Below are 20,213 nucleotides of genomic sequence, written 5' to 3' on the forward strand. Positions count from 1 at the left end.
TAGCAATGACACATTATAAGAATAAACATCCTACACTCTAAAAACAATTGGGTCAAAAATAAACCAATTTTGGACCGATCCACTACTTAGGTCAATTTGACTAAATTTTCTGGGGTGTTTTGACAGTACAATGCAAAACAACTTTATTTATATAATGCATTTCACATCTGGAGCTGTTCCAAAGCACTTTACATAAGGTGCAATATAGATTAGCAGAAAATTAGAACACAAATTAAAACACATATCCACATAAAGAGTAGATACCAGAAAAACAGCAGAACAGCGACAGTCTCATGTTGAGTCCAAAGCCAAAGAATAAAAATGTGTTTCAGGGCTTCACGTTAGCAGGCTGCCTGAGATGAAAGAAGCTGGATTGAACAACAGCACTGATTTGCTGATCCAATTTAAAATCAGTGTCAATATAACACCCAAGTTTGAGGCTGATGGCTTTACATAAGATCCCGGTGGCGCCAAGGTCAACAGTGTTGAGAGTAGAAGGGCCACAGCGGCCCAACACCATAACGTCTGTCTTCTTTTCGTCGAAATTAAAAAAAAAAATTAAGTGACAACAAGGTTTCTTAAGGTTGCCCAGAACCGTCGGCAATACTCGAGAGAAGTTCCTGAGGAGGATTCTCCATCATCCTCCAAAAATGACAAGGACAATCGCCTCTAAAGAATCCAAAACTGTGGAACAAGGAACGTGGACAGAGAGGTCAAATTTTGAAAAAAAAAAAAAGAGCCCTCGTTATCGCAACCGTGCCAATAAAAATCGGCAAACATCTACTGCACGTTTTAGGGGACGAGTCTGTGCAACTGATAGGGCTTAAGCGCAGAATCGATAGTTTTAAATAGAAGACGTAGTTTATGACGATTAGCCTGAATAAGACTGGACGCATGTTCCCTTTTGAACTCTTTCTCCTTGCTTTGGTAACAGCGCCCACAGGCTTTTACGATTTGATCCGAGAGCTGCAGCGAGTCTTTTTTTTTCCACCTGCGTTCAGCTTTGCGGCATCCTTGTTTAGCTTCACGAGTCCTTTCATTAAACCATGTCTCCGGTCTTACTTTTGGCCGCGTAATTTATAATGGAGCCACAGAATCCAAAATATTACTGCAACAAGAGTTCCTCTGTTTGATGAGGAAACACAAAGCTGATCAAAGACTTCAGAGAACCGACTCGCGGTGAGGGGGTTAAAAACCGGCGGCTCCACTCAGTGGTAGTTGGTGTGACAGCCGCAGAGGAAAACACAACATCAAAGACCACAGTCATATGATCAAAAATCACGGTCCGTTTTGGACCCAAGTGTTGGGACATGAACACACACGCGAACCACCCCCCCCCCCACACACACACACACTAGGCAGAATGACGATCATCCCATGCTTACCGTCCTCCAAGGTTTTGGTGACCACCTGCTGCGAGGACGGACCAGTCCCGGCCCGGTTCGCCGCTTGGACGACCACGCTGTACTGTGTGAACTTCTTCAGGTTGTCCAGCACAATGCTCTCCATCGTGTCTCCTGTGGTGTCCACGCTGATGATGGTGAACTGGTGACTTCCACCGGGGCTGTACTCCCTGTAGCCCACCTGGTAGCCTCGGATCACGCCGTTCTGCAAGTGCTTGTAGGGAGGCTGCCGGAGACGAGAAATAATTCATCACCATGTGAGCAATTTTGAGTATAAAATAAAGAAGGGAAAAAACTATTTGTATACAGTTCTTATATTCTGTCTCATCATGTTGAGCAAGCCTCTCCATTTTGAGGCCAGTGAGGGGACATTTGTATTTTTCTTTTTCTAGAAAACAGAACTTCCCCCGATGAGAAAAAAAAGTATTAAAATTTATTTTAAATCTATTATTTCTTGTTGTTTCAGTGATTCAATTGAGGCATCACAATTACTTGCTTGGCTTCAGATAAGATACTACAAGAGTCTTTCAATTGTCAAAACCCTTTGGCAGAATTCTTCTCACATGGATGCTCTTCTTATTCCATTCATGAGTTTCTGGAAGGCTGCACTCAAGCATCGGCTGTTTGTTTGTTTTTTTAATTCACGAGGCCAATCCTAAAATATTTAGTGCACTGTTAACATGTGACCACTTCAACCATTTGATACAATGAATGAATCTCTTGTACCAACGACACAATGCAACATTCAATTTAGACCAAATAAGCAACATGTGATGAAGCTTGAAGAGCTACAGATACAACTTTTAAGCTTGTACAAATGTGATCCATGTATTTTTTATCGCTCAGTATTTCCACTTCTTATTTTCATTCACAAAATGGGTGACCGATTTTTCAATAAACATAAAACAGCAATTTAAAATAAAAAGCGTTATATCTTGTATCAAGCCACTTTTGTAAAAAAACAAACAAAAAAACAAACAAAAAAAACACTTTTAAATTATATAAAATATGGTATTTCTCAACGATTGAACATGTTCTTATTCTTATTTTAATGAGGAAAAAAAAAACATGCAGCAAGGTGTAAAATTGCACCGGGCCAGACTTTGGACCCCTGAACTGACTGTCACTGTACCTTCCAGGAAACCTTGATGCTCTGTGGGGAGGTGGGCTCCAGAGTGACATCTTGTGGAGGACCGTCAGGAGCTGTGGAATGAAATCCATCCGTCAACATTACCGGGCACTTGAGTTTTAAATGGGGCAGATTATCAGCCATCCAGGACAATTTAGTTTACACTTTAACTTCACTAGAGGGTGCTGTCGAGTTAAAAAAAAAATATGGAATGGAGTGCTTGCTTTACTTAACGTGCCCTGCGGCTTAATGGCATAATAAAAACAACAATATTAACATTTAAATGTGACAAATGCTTTACTTACTTTGAATTTCATGCTTTATCTCATTAAGTTAATTTAATGTGCTCACGGGAGAATCAGTACAAGTAGTAAATAAATTAACATTTATTGAGGTGGCTAACACGCTCGAATGATGGGTAAGATAAAAGGCCCCCGTATAACTGCATGTGATGGTGAATTCTAAATATTTATTCAATGACAAACTTTGACTCACGAGTATTCACGTGTTTTTATGGTGTCACGTGTGCTCTGCGCGTTAAATGATAGTGGGCTCTGCTGCAACAGAGGCTCCGCATCAGCTAATAGGAGGTGCATTGTCCAGCTTACTTGTAAATGTCACACATCTAATAGACGCCTGTTTTGGACACTGTCTTTAACATGACACATTTCCTTAAATAATGATTTGCTTAGACGCAAAGCCCCAACTAATCACTGAATTCTTTGCAGACTTGCAAATGCCACAAATCAAACAGAGACATAAAGTTTTCCCTTTTTGGAAAAAAAGTAACAACTGATGCTCCGCGCAGACTGTAATTGCATTTCTTCTGGCTTTTGTTATGACCATGTGTCATGGTAAATGCCATTATTACAACACGCACCACTGCTGATCAGAGGTGACAAGCGTAAAGCTGAAGTTGCTGTATGCAGCACCATGCAGTACAAACACAAGGGAGTCAAAAATTGCATTATGAGTGAAAAAATGCCTCAGGCCATGATATGACAAAAAAGAGTGAGTCGCTCTCTAACCAGCTTCATCTGTAGTGATGGTGAGTTCGTTGCTCGGGTTGCTGTTGCCGATGATGTTCTTGGCAACCATGCGGATGTTGTAAGTGGAAGAAGGGTGGAGGTCAATGATGGTGGCCTGGTTGAGCTGTGGTGACACATCTTTGGTCACTTGGGCTGATAGCCATGAAGCTAGAGGGAAAACACAAAAATCTGAATTGTTATCCCGCCATCATGTGAACGGAAGGCAAATGAAAAGATGCTTAACACAATGTATTTTCGTGTTGGTGTACTTCCAAGCAGTTTGGTTAAAGATTCTTCATACATCTCGATTCCAATTGGAAGCGTCTTAATTTAAGTTTTTTTTTTTTTTCTTAAATTATTCAACCAGCTCAAGATTGAATAGATGATCACTACCTGATTTGTTCTTGCACTCTATGTCATATCCCGTAATGGGGCTATTTCCATCGAAGCCCATGGTCCAGCGCAGTGCAATGGTCCTGTCTTTGACTTCCCGGATTTCCACCTCAGGAGGATCAGGAGGCTCTGGAGTGAAAGTGTGAATAAAGCAAATACAATCACAAAACATTTGCTTTGAACATAGAAGGCTAAAAGAAAAGACAGAACTATTATTTTTATCTGCATCACTGTTTCTCTTCAAATAACAAACAGCAGGTGAGTAGGTGGGCATGATGACTGATTATATATAGGATATCATTATGTATATTAAAAATGAGTTTTTTTTCTTTCCAAGGAAAATATCTCAAGAAATAACATTTGTCTACATTCATTATTCATCGGTTGTCAAGTGCATGCCACAGCACCCAAAGTGTGCGACTGTGTTAGGCCATCAGAAGCCTGGAGTAATTCATTTCAGGAATAGACAATCCAACTGTCTTGAATTGAGGCACAAGGATAATCAGAGGAGTGATCATGAAGCAGCATTATCTCTGCATAATTACGCTTAAAATCTGGAAAATAAATACTCATTTAAGGATTCCAAGAAGTGCATTTTCAGACGTTTTGGAAATGCTTCAAGCAAGCTGAATTTTTCATAAAAGCATAAAAAGATGTAAAATTTTAAATGCCAGTGTGTATAAAACATTTGCAAGTGAACTGAACTGTTTTTAATAATCCCTTTTGAAATGTTTTACCTTGCACAGTAAGCTGTATAATTCCTCGATCTTCTCCAAATGAGTTAATGGCGTGGCAGGAGAAGAAACCAGAGTCCTCGCGAACAGTAGGCATAATCTGTGCAGAGAACACACATGTGAGTGTTAAATGCAGGGACGGAAGCACTTTAAAGGGACTAAGATGGATGGCAACAGACGGTGATTATTTTAATAAATGAGGACGAAAGTGGAAGGCCAGGAGGGTACCCAGGTCGCAGACGGAGTACGCAAAATACGGTTCGGCACGCTAACACTCACCACCAGCGTTGAGATGACTTCGTCGGCCACCTCCTTGACGGTGACTATGTATCGGCTGGTCTCAGGGTTGATGATGCGTTCTTCTTTGTCCCAGCGCACCATGATGGGCTTTTCTCCATGTGCTATGCAGCTCATCTTCTTCTCCTCCCCCTGTGTGGCCAAGGTAGTGTTGGGATACGACGTGATCATGGCCGGGACTAAAAGTGGAAGAGACAGAGGGAATATGAATCGGTGAGAAGAAAGAAACTGGCTTGGACCATGACAGGAATAGAGTCACATCATCCTTTTGAATGACAGTAATTTGCTTTTACATGTTTTTGATTCTCGGATTTGTCCATATCATCAAATTATTTTTCCTTTTTAGATCGGCCGTTCAGGAAAATTAACATATTTTCCGGAAATTCCCAATGGCCACCACATTCCTGCTGCATACCTTGTTACTGGAAAGCAATGATAGGGATTTTGTTTTGCTTGTAATCATTTTATGTATTTGTTTGTGTTTTGGCACAGTTTGTTAAACGGCTCGGGTTTCATTTTTTGTAAATGCATTAAAAAAAAGGACTCGTATTTTCTGCAACATACTGCGAGCATATAACTTCGTCTAAATTCTCTCCGCCTGCTTTGATGATGACAGTGAGCGGTAACGTGCATCTTTTTGAGGAAGAAGCTGCCAAGACGGAGAAGAAAGCCGTGACTCCTGACTGAACTCCCATCGGTCTGAGCGTGGAGCCTTTCTGGCGGAGTGCTGTAACCACACACCGGACTCATTATCAACACATCTAGTCTGTGTGTGCTCGTTTGTGTGCTCGTGTGTGTGCATGTGTATGTGTGATTCAGCAGAATGAGTTATCTGTTGTTAATGTCTCTCACCCAGACTGCTCAGAGTCTTTTTACTCATTTTCCCACCATCTTTCCTACTTCTCACATGAGGCCGATTAGTCGAGTGATTTTGGGCTATAATGATCAGGCAAACGTGTCAAGCTGCGGAATTGGATTACACCATAATAGTTGTGAAGCTCTAAGCGGAGCGCATGAATGTGATCATCTGTATCACCGAGCACATTACGTGTAGTGTCCTTATTCTTATTATAGTCGTCACACCTCAGGTAAAATTATGCAAAAATATGTCTGAACTGTCCTGCATTGGTGAGATAGGAATAGAATCTGAATCTCAAAATCATTTTGGAGGACAAAACTAGACAACAACGTATTGTCCACAAAGCAATCTGCATTTGGATTAATTAAGCACTGAGGCAAAATTAATAATAGCATCTCGGCACGTCGGCCTCAAGAGAAGCCAGCCCACTGGTCATCTCCCCTACATACCAGATGGCCAATCCAGTCCGGGTTATAAAAGGTCAACATCCCTGTTATCGGTTGAAAAAGTCACTAAGCATGATTTTTCTGTTCCTTGAATTAATGGCGCAAACAATGCCCTGCAGCACTCAATCTAGATTTGCAGAAAAGGAAATAAAAAAAAAAAAACTTTGGTGGGTTTCTGCTGGTACCTCACCAAACGAATTCCTGTCATCACTTTAGCTTTAGCTCTAGTTTTAAACAGCAATACTTTCTTCACGGTAGCCATTTGGTTCTCTTCATGGTAGCAGTAGTCACTTGCGTTCTTGCCTTCCGGATGTATCCTTCAACATACATTCTGAATAGGCCTATACATCTGAAGTCCGTGCCCTCCAGAGTAAATGCTTCTGTCTGCATGTGCCTGATTGTTACACAGCATGTGCAAATGTATGAGTGTGTCTGTGAGAGCAGTGGCCGTGTTGTGGGGCTGAGTGGGCAAGCAGATCAACTCGTGCTCATGACACATCTCAGCCACACTACACGATGGAGGATGGCGAGAGAGTATGTACCCCTGCAGCGCTAACTATGATCCCTCCCGCTCCCTCGCTCCATGTGCCTCCTCAGGCTCTCACCAGGACAGCCATGATTTAATGATGAGAGAGGCCGCTTTGATTATTCATACACAGCAGACAGGTCCGCTGGGCATGCTGGTGTCTCACGCGCGCATTTGAATACGCATGTGTATGCGTGCATGAAGATAGGCGCACACGCCTGCGCATGAAGAGAAAAGGCGAAAAGGCACGAATCAAGACTTCAGCAACAAATTAATGTTTTTGGGGACGACATTAGTGTTTACACAACTGAGAAACAGTAATGTGAATCCAAACCAATTCAGAGAAAGCGTATCCTCATAAAGTCTAACTAATTGATAATAATAAAGTACTTGATTGTAATGCAAATAGACTTATTTGGAGAAATATAAGTAGAGTGCCACTTGTGGTTTAATTTTTAAGTAAAATCACTACTCCTGTATTTAGTGTGAAGTCTTACAATGTGTTTACAAAAAAGAGCCTTATTGTTCGACAATTTCATAATGGTTCACACTCATATGATTCAACTAGCAAATGGGTATACTGGAATGGATAAATATTTGGGCACTGTTTGGCAAGCAAAAGGAACCACGTACCCTTTTTATCAATTCAGCAGTTTATTAAGTGTCAACAGACACAATTTTTTTTTTTTATAAAAACAAATAATGAACAAGTGCATAAAAAGGGAACCAAATAAAGTTATTAAAATAATGACAAAATTGGATAAGTGATATTTTAAAGGGTAGCTGTCATTTTTAAGTGTTTACTGGACATTTGGGACAAACTTTGGAAAATACTGCATCAGTAATAATTAAAAGGCATCAATTTTTGCAAATAATTCAATTCAATTTTATTTCATATCAACAGCCTCGACTGAATGGGTCTATTACATTGTAATTATATATATATATATATATATAGATAGATATATACATATATAGATATATATATGTGTGTGTGGGGGTGCGCGTGGGTGTGTGTGGTGTGTGTTTAAGTGCGTGTGTGCGTGCGCGAGTGTTTGCATGTGAGACATTTAAAGCTCATCTCTTATTCACTGGCAGCTCCTCCTTCTTCCTCCCTGGTGCCCCAAACCATCATCTCCCTTCCAACACCCCTGCGAATGAAATTGCTGATTTATTATGCACAGCAACTATGAATTTTAAGTAAGTCCTATTAAAAGAGTCTGTGATCTAAACGTTATTGCTTCTTAAAGGGGGCAATTTTTGCCATCTAAACCTGAAGCCTTGGCAAAGCAAGTTCAAACTGACGAGTATGTTTGCTCAGTGAAAGAAAACTGAAGGAAGGTCATGCATGGACACCATACACTTTTATGCAAATGTTAAATTCTGAAATTAGTATTTGTTCATACCTCAAAATCTCTTTTTTTTTTTTTGAGTACCCTTTTTTTTTAATCAATAACTTAATTTTAGTCTTATTTTTTTTAAATTTGATGAGTATTTTTTTCTGGTTAATTCCAGGGACCTTAAGCAAGGATTTCCTTTAACAATAAAAATACAAAAATATAATTAACTGGTTGATTCTTTTTGAAGAAGAGATGCACTCATTGTTCAAATGAATTTTGACTGAATTTGATTCAAAACATTTCCATCCATTTCCTCTAGAGCTTGCTTTAGAGTTAAGGTTAAAGTGGAGCCTGTCCCAGGTGACTTGAGCCATAAAATTTATTTTATCAAACTCTTGGTTAATAACTTACAGTGACATGTATCTTTAATAATAAAGTAAAAATGAGAGTGAATTATTATCGTAATACTAACTTGCAATAAGTTATATACACATGTTCACTTCCTCTACGAATGACGTTTTAAAAATCAAATAAACACAAAAGCTTCTCGCACCCACTTTTGAATCTTCAGTTAGAGCCTAACAAAGCATGGCGATACCATGCAAACTCCAATAAGGGGGCCTGAGCTGCGATTTGAATCTGAGTAGCGATCCACTGTGATGCAGACATGCTAACTACTAGCTGACATTTTATGCTTCATAAATGGTTATGTTACTTGCACAACCACAATGATACTTTTGTCTCTTTGGATGACTTACTGCGTCATTTAAAATTATGAGAAAAACACTTCTGCATGCACCGACGCACACAGTCACGTCATGTATCACGCTCATATTCACTTAAGAGTCAAAACACTTTGTTAGTCTTGTCACTGGCAATAAGTGCTTAAACAAAGATTTGGGAGCGCCAAATAAACAATGTCTTAGTGGATCCGTCCACTTTAAACAGGTGCCAGCAATAGAACAAGGGAAAATTGTGAAATAATGTCTTGTTTATTGTTTTCAACTTCCTCTCATTGGTGTAAATAGTGGATGGAAAGGCAGCCGGAGTTTGCAACTAAAGCAGATACATATGCAGACCGTTCTTCCCCTGAGTACCTAGTCAAGCCCTAATTGATGTATTGACAGATTTAAACGAGGGAGAGATGCCAGAATGCCACATTCGCAAAAGCACCCACACAAACGCACGCGCACACACATTTTATGAGTATGCTGCATGTGCTACATGACTCATAAGACACACGTCTTGGCGATAAATAAAACTCCTTATCAATTACTAATTTGAATAAAAAAATAACTCATTGCCCATATTGAACACTAATTATTTCAACAAAGATATTCTATTTTTTAAAATTTGAATCACCTTAATGTATCGTGATGTATCAATGTCTTCGCCATTTTCTGCTGATCAGCACACGGATCACTACCTTATGGTGAGTTGTTTTTTCGTTTTGTTTTATATTTTTACATTTGCAGCTATAGTAGTTTACACATTTCAGGATTATGCAGTAATTTTCTCCATTTGTCCAATAGAAACTGTGACGTCAGAGGTCACCAATGACGAATGAGAGGAGTTTGGTGGGTTTGGGGTCGCGTTTCAAATTCTTCCACCACAAACCATGTCTTTATATACCTTGCTTTGTGCACTTGTACACAGTAAAACTGTTCCCACAAACTTGGAAGCATACAATTGTACAATGTTTTGGTTAGATATAAGACATGGGCTCTTTAGGAGGCATATCTCAATACTTTTGGTCCACAATGCGAGTTGAGTAGTACAAGTAAGCTAACATGGAGCCAATGGGGGGAAAATTGGTTACACAGTTAAAAAAAAATGAATAAAAATTTGGAACCCACTCACTGAGTAGCTGTGGATTTTGAAGAGTTGTAACATTGGTGGCAGCTGGATGTTGCAGTGAGTAACACTGCTGACTTTGGACACAGGAAGTGAGGTTGAAAACTTGGTAAGGGTATAAAATAAGTGGGTCACGTCAGTGTAATAACTGCACCAACTATATCACACGAGATACTTGCTGTGGTGAGTTGCTTCTTCTTGTTCATAGAAAATGTTGGTAATAAAATTAGCATCATTTTTTTTAACTCACTTTGGAAACTTCTTGTATAGGTCAATCAGTGTTGAGTGCATGGACTGATCACACAGTAAAATTATAATGCATAAATCACACACACACACACACACACAAATCAGTTGCTGCCAGTGTTTGTTCAGTGGGCGGTGAAAAGTGGAAGAAACAGGGTCAGAGGCACAGGTCCACTTGCTGCATAGCAACTGGCTGCTGTAGTCATGAAAGTGGCCTATGGATAGTCAAAGCGCATGTTTGTGTAAGTGCCTGCAGCTGAGGCACAAGCAGCATGGCGGATCGGAACCTTTGTGCACTGTGAGGCTTAATTACACTGACACATGAATATCCATAACATGCCAGGCGGTATTATTAGTCAAATATTTCTCTCGCAGGGGATTTCTTCACAGATTATTATCTTTGGAACTAACACGGGATGGGGAGGAGTAGCTTTACAACATTTTTCACATCCTATTTAGTTTATTTTCATTTAGTGGAATCAAGTTATTATGCCAAAGCGGAAGTGAAAGAAAGATATGTTGGATCATTTTTTAGTTTTTAACAAATGAGCACAAAAATTCTTGACATTCACCATCGAGGTTTCTTGGCTTGAGTGTTTCTTACATGTCAATCTCCGTCCATCCATTTTCCACAGTGTGTCATTAGGATCATATTTGAGTTGGAGCAAGTTTTTGGAAGAGCCAAGACTCGAACCATGCATTTCAAAACTGTGAGGCAAACACACTCACCAGTGGGTCACCAAGGTAAAAAATATTAAATACAACCACATAAATATCCTTATTCAGTCTCCCGAAATTCAGTTTGCATCTTAAAATGTGATTGAGCATCATCATATTTACAAGGCTCGAAATTATTTGTTTACTTATCAATGACTTCACTTGAGGAGCGTCTTTCAAATTTTGTGGGGACCAAAGTGTGAACCTTAAGTAAAGACAAAACAATTAATAGTCCTCATAATGTCATATTATTATAAAACTGTCAAAGATTTCAGCCACGACCCATCTCCTATTTAAATATTTTGCAACACGGACCAACACGCTGTCTGCAAGGACATCATGTGATATGGACGAGGCACGGAGTCTTACTTTTGACAGTGAGGTACATGGACTTGCTGACGTCAGCGCCCACATCGTTGCTGACCTTACACAGGTAAAAGCCGTTGTCGTCCTCCAGCACGTGTTTGATTAGCAGAGAGCCATTACTCAGCTGCTGGATGCGAGAGCCGCTGTTCAGGAGGATGGGCTGAAACAAAGGGACGCCTGCACCTGTGGCATAGAAAGGGACGCCATTTAGTGTAGTACATACAGTCATGACATACAGTACATCAAGGGTGGGAAATCTTTTGTGCTCAATGGACACATTTGGTTCTAAAATGGACCAATAGACAAGGTCATTTGCAGATGTGGAAGTAGAATATGTAAAACAATTTATTTTAATTACAAAATAATATGCCATCTTCATTTTAAGTTAAATTGTTATTTAAATTGTAATTAATTTAAATAAATATTTAAAAAAAAATACAAATGTAAATATCGAAGTGAAATTGGTTATTGAACAATATTTTTCCATTTTATTTTTTTACAACATTTAATTTCAAATAGTCAGTTAGAGGGGGACATCGCTGAATAACGCAATCTGGCAAAGTAGGCCGGATAAATTCACAGCACATGCTGTATTTTTTTTTCAACAGTAGGTACAACTGCAAAACTACAAAGTAGGCTATAACCGCAATAATAAATGCAATGCAATAAATACCTTTCTATTGTTATGGTCTTTCACTTGTATTGCACTTTTCCACCAATTAAGGTACGTAAAGCACTTCACACTGATGTCACATTCACCTATTGACGACGTGACATGAGGAGAACTCGGGGTTGAGTATCTTGCTCAAGGAGAATATGACATCGTCACAAGGTGCTCATGCAAAAAGAAATTAATTTATCACAGATTTTGTATTGGCTTTTATTAGAGGGTGCATTTACATACGGAATGAAGTGTCCAGTGAATGGATACGCCCATGTTGTCACAAATTGGCATGACCCAGACCTGGATGATCACGATGTCCATCGTGTGTGCTTTCATTTGAGCACATGTGTTTACAGATTTGACGACAAAGCCAGTCAGATTTTGGGAGGATTGTAAACATGTTTCTTAACACTGGCTCTAAATCCTTAAACCGGCCAGCAGCTGCCGAGCGCAATGTCGAGAGCTGAGCTACCGATGTGATGCAATCAGAGCGAACGTAATGCTCATGTTGAACAAGGCGACAGATTGGTGGCGGAGCCAGAGTCTCATCGTGAGGCTTTACCAGTCAGATTGACTGTATTTAGACAAGGATTATTATGCATATGTGAGTGGACAACTCCCGGGATTTATTGTTTGTATATAAGATAATGGAAATGTTAACGACTTCAAAATGATGCAATGTCTTTTATCAGAAACAACAACACGGATTTGTCTTGAGAACAAATATAGTTGATGACAACAATGTTCTGGAGTCTTGCTGACATTAAATGTCATAATCCACTATATGCGTGTGAAGAAAAGTCATGAAAATGTCGTAAACAATAACAGTCCCCATGAACACTAACATACATTTCACCGAGCTCATTCACAGTAAAATGTATTTGAACAGAGTCATATGTGAAAAAAAAATGCCGCTTGAAGTTAGCATAGACCATTCAGTTCGCTGTGTTTTGTTTTTAATTAAAAGGCAGTCTGGTGGCCAGGAGAGCATACAGGGTCAAGTAGCGGTGACTCTTTTTCTGTTCCCCTTGCTCTGAGCGCAAAGGCATGGAGATGTGTTTCTCCTTGAATTATGGGTTTTGCATATCCAATCACAGCCGGTTGTTATGCTAATAGCTGCTGACCTTTACTTACACTTTCATATTTCCCACAGACATTCATCTAGCCCTCAGCTACTTAGGTTGGTGAATAAAGGAAGCCAGACTGCCATTCCCTGAACAAACCGCATTCTAACATGAATGAAATCAGTTACAAAAATTGGGATCCACTGTCATGTGAGCAATACGAAAAAAAGAGTCCCATAAAATTTTGCGATATCCATTTCTCTTAAACATAAACAGAACGACAATATACATTTTCACCTTAAAGTGTTTTAATGTTCATATAATTGTTCAGTGCATTTTTACTGGATATACAAACTTAATGAAATTAAATTAATATCAATATTGAGTAAAAACATAATTCGCCATTACTCTGACTAATACAATGTACCAAGTACTCTTTGAAAATCTGTGATAAAGGCCACAAATCTTAGATGGTCAGATGGTGTTAATCAGGCATGATGCCTGCCTGTCTCTCTCTCTCTCTCACGCACACACATAAACACGAATCCCATCAAAGGTTGAAAAACAGACATTTCATTCTTTTGATCATAGGACCAAGTATATGTGCACACATGCAAGCAAACAAACAACCCACACGTACACACACAAACACTTGCACATGGTCACACACACACGCGCGCGCTTGCACGAATCCCCATTGGTTGCTGCCTTTCTGTTGATGAAGCTTTCATCCCTGGTTATATGGATGAGGTAGCAAACACCTGGGACCTCTCTTCATGTTCTCTGCTCAAGTGGCTGAACTCACCTGCTGCCTTCCTGTCTGTACGCCAGGCTGCCCTATTGTTCTTCTGGACCCGGATGTGTCGTCTGTTTTTCTATAATGGGGTCTTTCTCTGCGATAATGCTCTCAGGATTCGGGGCGCGACCTTGCAAGGCCATGTTAGCTGAACAGATGGATGTGTGCGCTTGTGCATGCATGACTATGCCGCAAGCACTCCATGTGTATAAATGCACTCACTCATGTGCACCACCCAACTAAACACAACTGAACCTACTCATCTGTAAAAAAAAAAAACAAAAAAAACTAAACAAATAAAAATCCCCACCGATGAATCAGCTGTGTTTACGGACAAGTATCTGAGGTGAAGGTATACTTTTATGTCTTGTATTGTACCTTTGGAGTGCTCCCATACAATGGTCGGTGGTGGGTATCCTTCAGCTGAGCAGTTGAGAGTGACAGTTTTCCCATAGATCCCATCTTGGTCCTCAGGTTGAACCACAAACTGAGGAGGAACTGTACACACACAACAGTTCATATGAATAAAAGGTTAAAAAAAACGATGAAACATTTAAAATGGAAAAATTAAAAAAATAAAACATAGAATCGGGGTTAGGCTCAGCATCTTCCTCGGTTGACCAGATACTAGAAAAAATATCTTATAAGACCTTGTCTAGGCAATGCGGTCATGGTGAGCCGAGTTTAGTGGAAAGGGGACATATGAATAATATTTAAGCACAAGAATCCTGTTCTTTATTGAATATAGGACATATTATTCGCACATTTTAGAGTAACACAATGATATCTGGTGGTGCACTGCCCCCAAGAACAAAATTGCCTCTGGCCTCACCTCGAACAATGAGCTGACTCTGGTGCTCCACAGCGGCCGCTTCATTGCGGGCAATGCACGTATAGTTGCCGTTGTGGTCAGGTGTCAGGTTGGAGATTCTCAGTGAACTGGTAAAATCGATGTTATCCACAGTCACGCCCAAGCTAGTCGGGATAGGCCGTCCATCTTTTTGCCAGGTGATGTCCAGAGGCCGGTCGCCTGACATGACCACGCAGGGGATGAAGACACGCTGCCCGATGGTGAATCGCTGAAACTCAAAAGGCTGAATGTAGGGAGGGACTAATGACACAGGAGTGGGAGCAAAGAGATACACAAAAGGAGATAATGTAAAATTAGAACTAATTCCAGATGTTGTAAGAGTTTTCTTGTTTAAGTTCAATGACCGTGTAATTTTCCAACTATGATGCTTCAGAAAAGGTCATTGAAGGAACATAAAGAACCTGAAAAGCAAAGAATTGTGTGAAAATTATTTTTCATTCACAACTTGGAACATTGCGTCTTTGGCCAGAAGACGACACAAAAACCTGCAAAAGATGACATCAAGGAACTTGGACCAACCTCCTTAGCCACCTATTACAGTATCTTCCTACAGGGTCTTAAAATGCAGCAGCCTAAGGTTTGCGGGACACTGAAAGGCACAGCCTTTGCAGACAGAAGTTTAAGAAGATGGTCAGATTTTGCCTTTATACGCCATCATATTAGAATTCAAATAAAGCAATTAATAACATTGACCTTTCATTCAAGCGCTTCCACGCACATAAGACTTAAAAATTTTTTTATACATTGTAACTCAGTAGTTGTTATAATTACAACATGAAGAATGTCCTCTAGAAGGTAGAAATGAGCAACATTTGAATCTAAACCCAGGATATTCCTCCATCAATGCAAATACATGTTTTACAACAAGGTGCAAAAAGGTCAAATTGTAAAATCCGGAACAGGAAAATCAGATAGATGAGCCTTTGCCAGAAAAAAAGTTCCAGACGGATGAAGTTAAAGTGCAACAGAATGGTGGGAAACAATACAACAAACACAAATCCAAAGCATACCACATCATGTGTCAAACACGATGGAGACAGTATTAGGAGTCGGACATGGGCATCTTTGGCAGCTAATGTTGATGCTTAAAAACATTAGAGCAAAATCATGAAAAGACTACCATTGTCCAATTACTGGAGCCAAATAGAAGTCCATGAAAATCCTACAGATTCTACAGAACATTGCTTTCCCAGTTTCGACATAGAATTGAACAAACTGTTATGCTGTTCAAGGAAATATTTATCTTTCTTTCAGCCTTGTGGGGTACATTTGTAAATTAGGGGCAGAAATGGACTCATACAACACCCCAATTTCGGACCATGTAACGACCTACCAATCATCACCTTACACATTTTGCCTTCATAATATATGTTGCCAAATGGCCTGCATATTGAAATGATTACAGTGATTAAGGAGGCACAATCTGGAGCATAATTAATATATCCCACAGTCTATGTGGGTGGTGCGAACATTGATCAACAATGACAAGAATAGCACATGAAATCAAAGGTAGAAAGGCAACCCGCCAACGTAATAATAAGCCAGAATTATGCAATGAACGATATTCAACTTGTCTCTTGGAAGCCATCAGCGATCACACAAGTCATCTGCGGTTGAGTGTCCAGTGAGATCAAATAACTGTGAAAATAAGCGGCACTTTAGCTGCTTATTTAATTCTCAACAAAGTGGAGATAATGGACTCCCAGTATCCCCAAAGACCGCCGCGTATTTTAAGCACGAGCGGGTTGAAATTAACAAATGCATTCGCTCAGCATGGCACCGCTGGGAAGCGTTGTTTTGTATCATCGGCCTCTCTTGCGTTCTCACTCTTCTTTCTCCCCCTCTGTTCCCCTCGCTTCATGACAAAGTGTAATGCGGCAGTGGCATCCTCGCGTACTGATCAGACGGAAGGAAATGGAGCATAATGGGGAAGCCCTCCTTCGTCTTTCCAATTACAGCTTGGAAGATCTCGGCGCAGATCAGCTCTGTGATATCATTAGCACAGATACCGTCTTCATTAGCTGGCATGATGAACTGAGGAGAAGCAGGTAGGCTCATTTTTTAGCCTGAGATAAATATGAAATGTTAAACTTATTTGTTTTAGTATTTCTCTGTGATGCACGTTGGAGGTTACGGGGTACATATTTTAATGACACTAGTCATGCTAAAGGCACAGTAGTCGACTGGTTAGCACGATGGCCTCACAGTGAAGAGTTAAGCGTTCGATCCCGGCTCCAGCCTTCCTGTGTGGGGTTTGCTTGTTCTCCCCGTGCCTGCGTGAGTTCTGTCCGGGTAGTCCGGTTTCCTCCCACATTCCAAAAACATGCATGGTAGGTTGATTGGACACTGTAAAATTGTCCCTAGGTGTGATTGTGAGAGCAGATGATTGTTTGTCTATGTGTGCCCTGTGATTGGCTGGCAACCAGTTCAGGGTGTGCCCGTAGACGGCTGGGATTGGTTCCAGCATGCCCGTGACCTTCTTGAGGAGAAGTCTTGCTAAAAATGAACATGGACAATCTTTACTTTGCATTTGTTTCAGCATAGGACAGAGGGATCGGCAAATGCCAAATCTTGTAGTATGCATGCCAGGCCACTATTTGGCGGTATAGTTCTATGTTATGTGGTTGCTAATTGACCATGAAAAAGAACAATGAGCTTTTCTTTTTTCTTAAGCAAACAAATTAAAATATTGTCCCTTTGTATGTGACTCAGTAACTTGTGTTAAAAATGGATAGGTGGAGGAACTTTGGACGTAACGGTAAAATGTACTTGCCTCTCACACGAAGGTGGACACTTTGGGAGTCCATCTTGTTGGGTTGAACCATCACTTTGCAATTATACTCTCCGGCGTCTCCCTGCTGCACATTGGTGAGCCTGAGTGTGCCGTTGTTTTCGAAGGCCCGCTGTCGGTGGTTGAATGGCAACAATGCTGAGTTCTTGTACCACTTGATGGAATAGTAAGGATAGCCAATCACACGGCAGTGAATGAAGGCATCCCGTCCTGCGATGGCGGTGACGTTTTTCATCGAACGGATGCTGGCACGGCCTGAGAATGAGAATGGTTCAGAGAGAACTCCTTATGAGGACATTTATTAGTCATGGTGTTAGGCTGCAAGAGCTGTGACGCTTGCCGCAGTGATGTGTGCACAAAACAGTTAATTTACAGGATATTAAACAACAATGTCAAGTGCTAATAAAACAAAGAAACAGCTTCACATGTGGTCCATGCCATCATCATCTTGTTGAATTATTCACGTTTGTTTTACTTAGCTCTCAATTTTTTTCGTCCTAGCAGAAGGCAGCAGAATGACATGCTGATTAAAGCATTCAACATCTGAGGGGAGACTTGAAATAAAAATTTCATAATGATTCATCTAACGCTGCTTTTGGTGCTCGCCAAAACAATGATGCCTTCTGTGTCGCTTAAAGTGGAGTATCTGATCTTAAACTGTAGAATTGGCCGTACTTGTAAAGAAAGACACACACAAAGGCAAACCACAGATACATTCAACTACAATTCATGAACAAAAGTTGGACTAAAAAAAAAAAAAAAAAATAGGTTGCATCCAATACAAAGTAACAAAATTTACAATCCTCGCACAACATTCAGACGTGTGCAGCATTCAGGCAGACAGACAGTTATACAGAAAGACAGACAGGTATGTGTATTGTTGTTCTTGGAGGAGCTGATTTGACAAGCACCTCTTACGTTTATTCGAGCCTGGTGGTACACGAGGCCGGCCGAGTTGCTGCACGTGCACCGGTACACGCCGCCGTCCTGCACCTGCGTGTGCGTCACGTTCAGCTGGCTGACCACATGGCCCTCGTAGGTCTCGTAGTGTCCCAGGTGATGGTGGCTGTCTTTGATGACCGGGTCGTCGTCCAGAGACCACATGCACCGGGGCGGCGGCGTGCCCTTGACGTTGCACACCAGGAAGACGGGCTCGTTCGGGTTCACCACCTTTTCGCTGAAGGAGGAGAGGATCTTTGGCGTCCCATCTGTGCAGGACGACAAGGCAAAATGGGTATGTGCTGATGAATAAAACATGGAGGCAGGCTTCGCATTATTTGCAGGGGACAATCACCAGGGTACAATCATTCTCACTGGGTGCATGGAAATAATCAACGCCTGTTACTCTCGCTCGTAGAAACGCTTCAATATTTTGTTCATTTGTTATTTTATAACGTGGTAACATTTACCATCGAGCATACGGTGAGGATTTTCTTTTGTCTTATAGAAATTACACTGCAGGTACAATTAGGCAAAACAACAGCATTTCTAAATGGTGTCACATTGGTGGGAGGGTAATCACTAATTGGATGAAAACAACTACGCACGGATAGAAATTATTATCTTTATCTTTGATCCCAGCTTCCTTAGGCATACATGATTCGACACTCTTTAAAATTTGCTTTGAATTTTAAGAATTAAATATTTGAAGAAACAGTCATCTGACAATCTTTGACTTTAGGAACCTATTGAGAGCTCTTCTTTCACCTTGATTGATACAGAGAGCGAGATATCAAATTTCACATTTAACTCATCACTAATACAGAAAAACAGGCTAAAAGACAACTCAAGGAATAACACCTATCTGAAATTCACGCAACCACAGCATGACCCGTTTTGTCCACCGGTCCCTGAAATGGGTTGCTGAATTTGGGTGAGAGGTGGGGTACACCCTGCAATGGTCGCTAGTCAATCGCAAGGTATTCAAACGAAAATTTAAAATTTTGAGTCTGTAATTACTGCATTGTGCATGTCTTGGGGACAAACTGGAATACTTGGAGAAAACCCACGCAAACACAGTGTGAACATACAAACTCCACATAGGAGGACATGAGCGTAAATTTGATCCAGAACATCCGAATGAGAGGCTGACGGGCAAAACACTAGTGCACCACGCTGCATTGTTTCAACAATAATGTTATTAATAATTATAATTATAATAATGTAATAATAATAACCAATGTGACAATGTCACAATAAAGCTCAAATCAAAGAAAATAATATGTTGGTTCCTTCTCTTCAAAGTCTAGAAAATGTGTTTCTATACCAAACTCACAGCAGGATGCCCTTAATTTGTAAACCTTGGATTTTTTTTTTCTGTGCTGCATTGCACTTGTGTGCATGAAGACAAATGCTTATTGCTCTGTTACCTTCAAGGATGACTTGCACAAAGTCCTGAGCAGACATTTTGCCCTTCCTGGCAAAGCACTGATAGGCCCCGCCGTCACTCTTCGACATTCCTTCCATGATGAGATTCTCCCGATTGAGACCGGTGAAACGGACGTTGTTGCCGGGGTAGATGATCTCTCCGTTACGGTACCATGACAACTCGTACTCGTCAGAGCCGCTCACGCTACAGGACAGGGACACCTTGCTACCCACGCTGCCTTTCACTTTCCGAGGGCTGACCATTGCCTTCAAGGGTTCTGAGGATACAAAGGAGGTTTACAGTAAACTACAATAAACGTTT

General features: G+C 40.6%; 1 protein-coding gene across 5 annotated transcripts in view; it reads right to left on the reverse strand.

The window, feature by feature from the left end:
• Window positions 1-20,213, reverse strand: part of dscamb (Down syndrome cell adhesion molecule b) — a 99,068-nt gene that overhangs the window by 14,737 nt on the left and 64,118 nt on the right. For all 5 annotated transcript variants that reach the window (XM_088300374.1, XM_088300372.1, XM_088300373.1 and 2 more), the window contains 12 exons: window positions 19,894-20,169; window positions 18,436-18,732; window positions 17,507-17,779; window positions 14,695-14,973; window positions 14,241-14,360; window positions 11,342-11,521; window positions 4,967-5,163; window positions 4,691-4,787; window positions 3,954-4,082; window positions 3,561-3,728; window positions 2,536-2,606; window positions 1,386-1,629 (listed from right to left, as the gene is read on the reverse strand). In XM_088300374.1, the coding sequence (XP_088156500.1) occupies window positions 1,386-1,629; window positions 2,536-2,606; window positions 3,561-3,728; window positions 3,954-4,082; window positions 4,691-4,787; window positions 4,967-5,163; window positions 11,342-11,521; window positions 14,241-14,360; window positions 14,695-14,973; window positions 17,507-17,779; window positions 18,436-18,732; window positions 19,894-20,169 (2,331 nt within the window). The remainder of the gene's footprint in view (window positions 1-1,385; window positions 1,630-2,535; window positions 2,607-3,560; window positions 3,729-3,953; window positions 4,083-4,690; window positions 4,788-4,966; window positions 5,164-11,341; window positions 11,522-14,240; window positions 14,361-14,694; window positions 14,974-17,506; window positions 17,780-18,435; window positions 18,733-19,893; window positions 20,170-20,213) is intronic.

The sequence above is a fragment of the Idiotropiscis lumnitzeri genome, chromosome 7 (genome assembly GCF_059441095.1).
Source record: "Idiotropiscis lumnitzeri isolate Australia: NSW breed Sydney's pygmy pipehorse chromosome 7, RoL_Ilum_1.0, whole genome shotgun sequence".
Classification (NCBI taxonomy): domain Eukaryota; kingdom Metazoa; phylum Chordata; class Actinopteri; order Syngnathiformes; family Syngnathidae; genus Idiotropiscis; species Idiotropiscis lumnitzeri.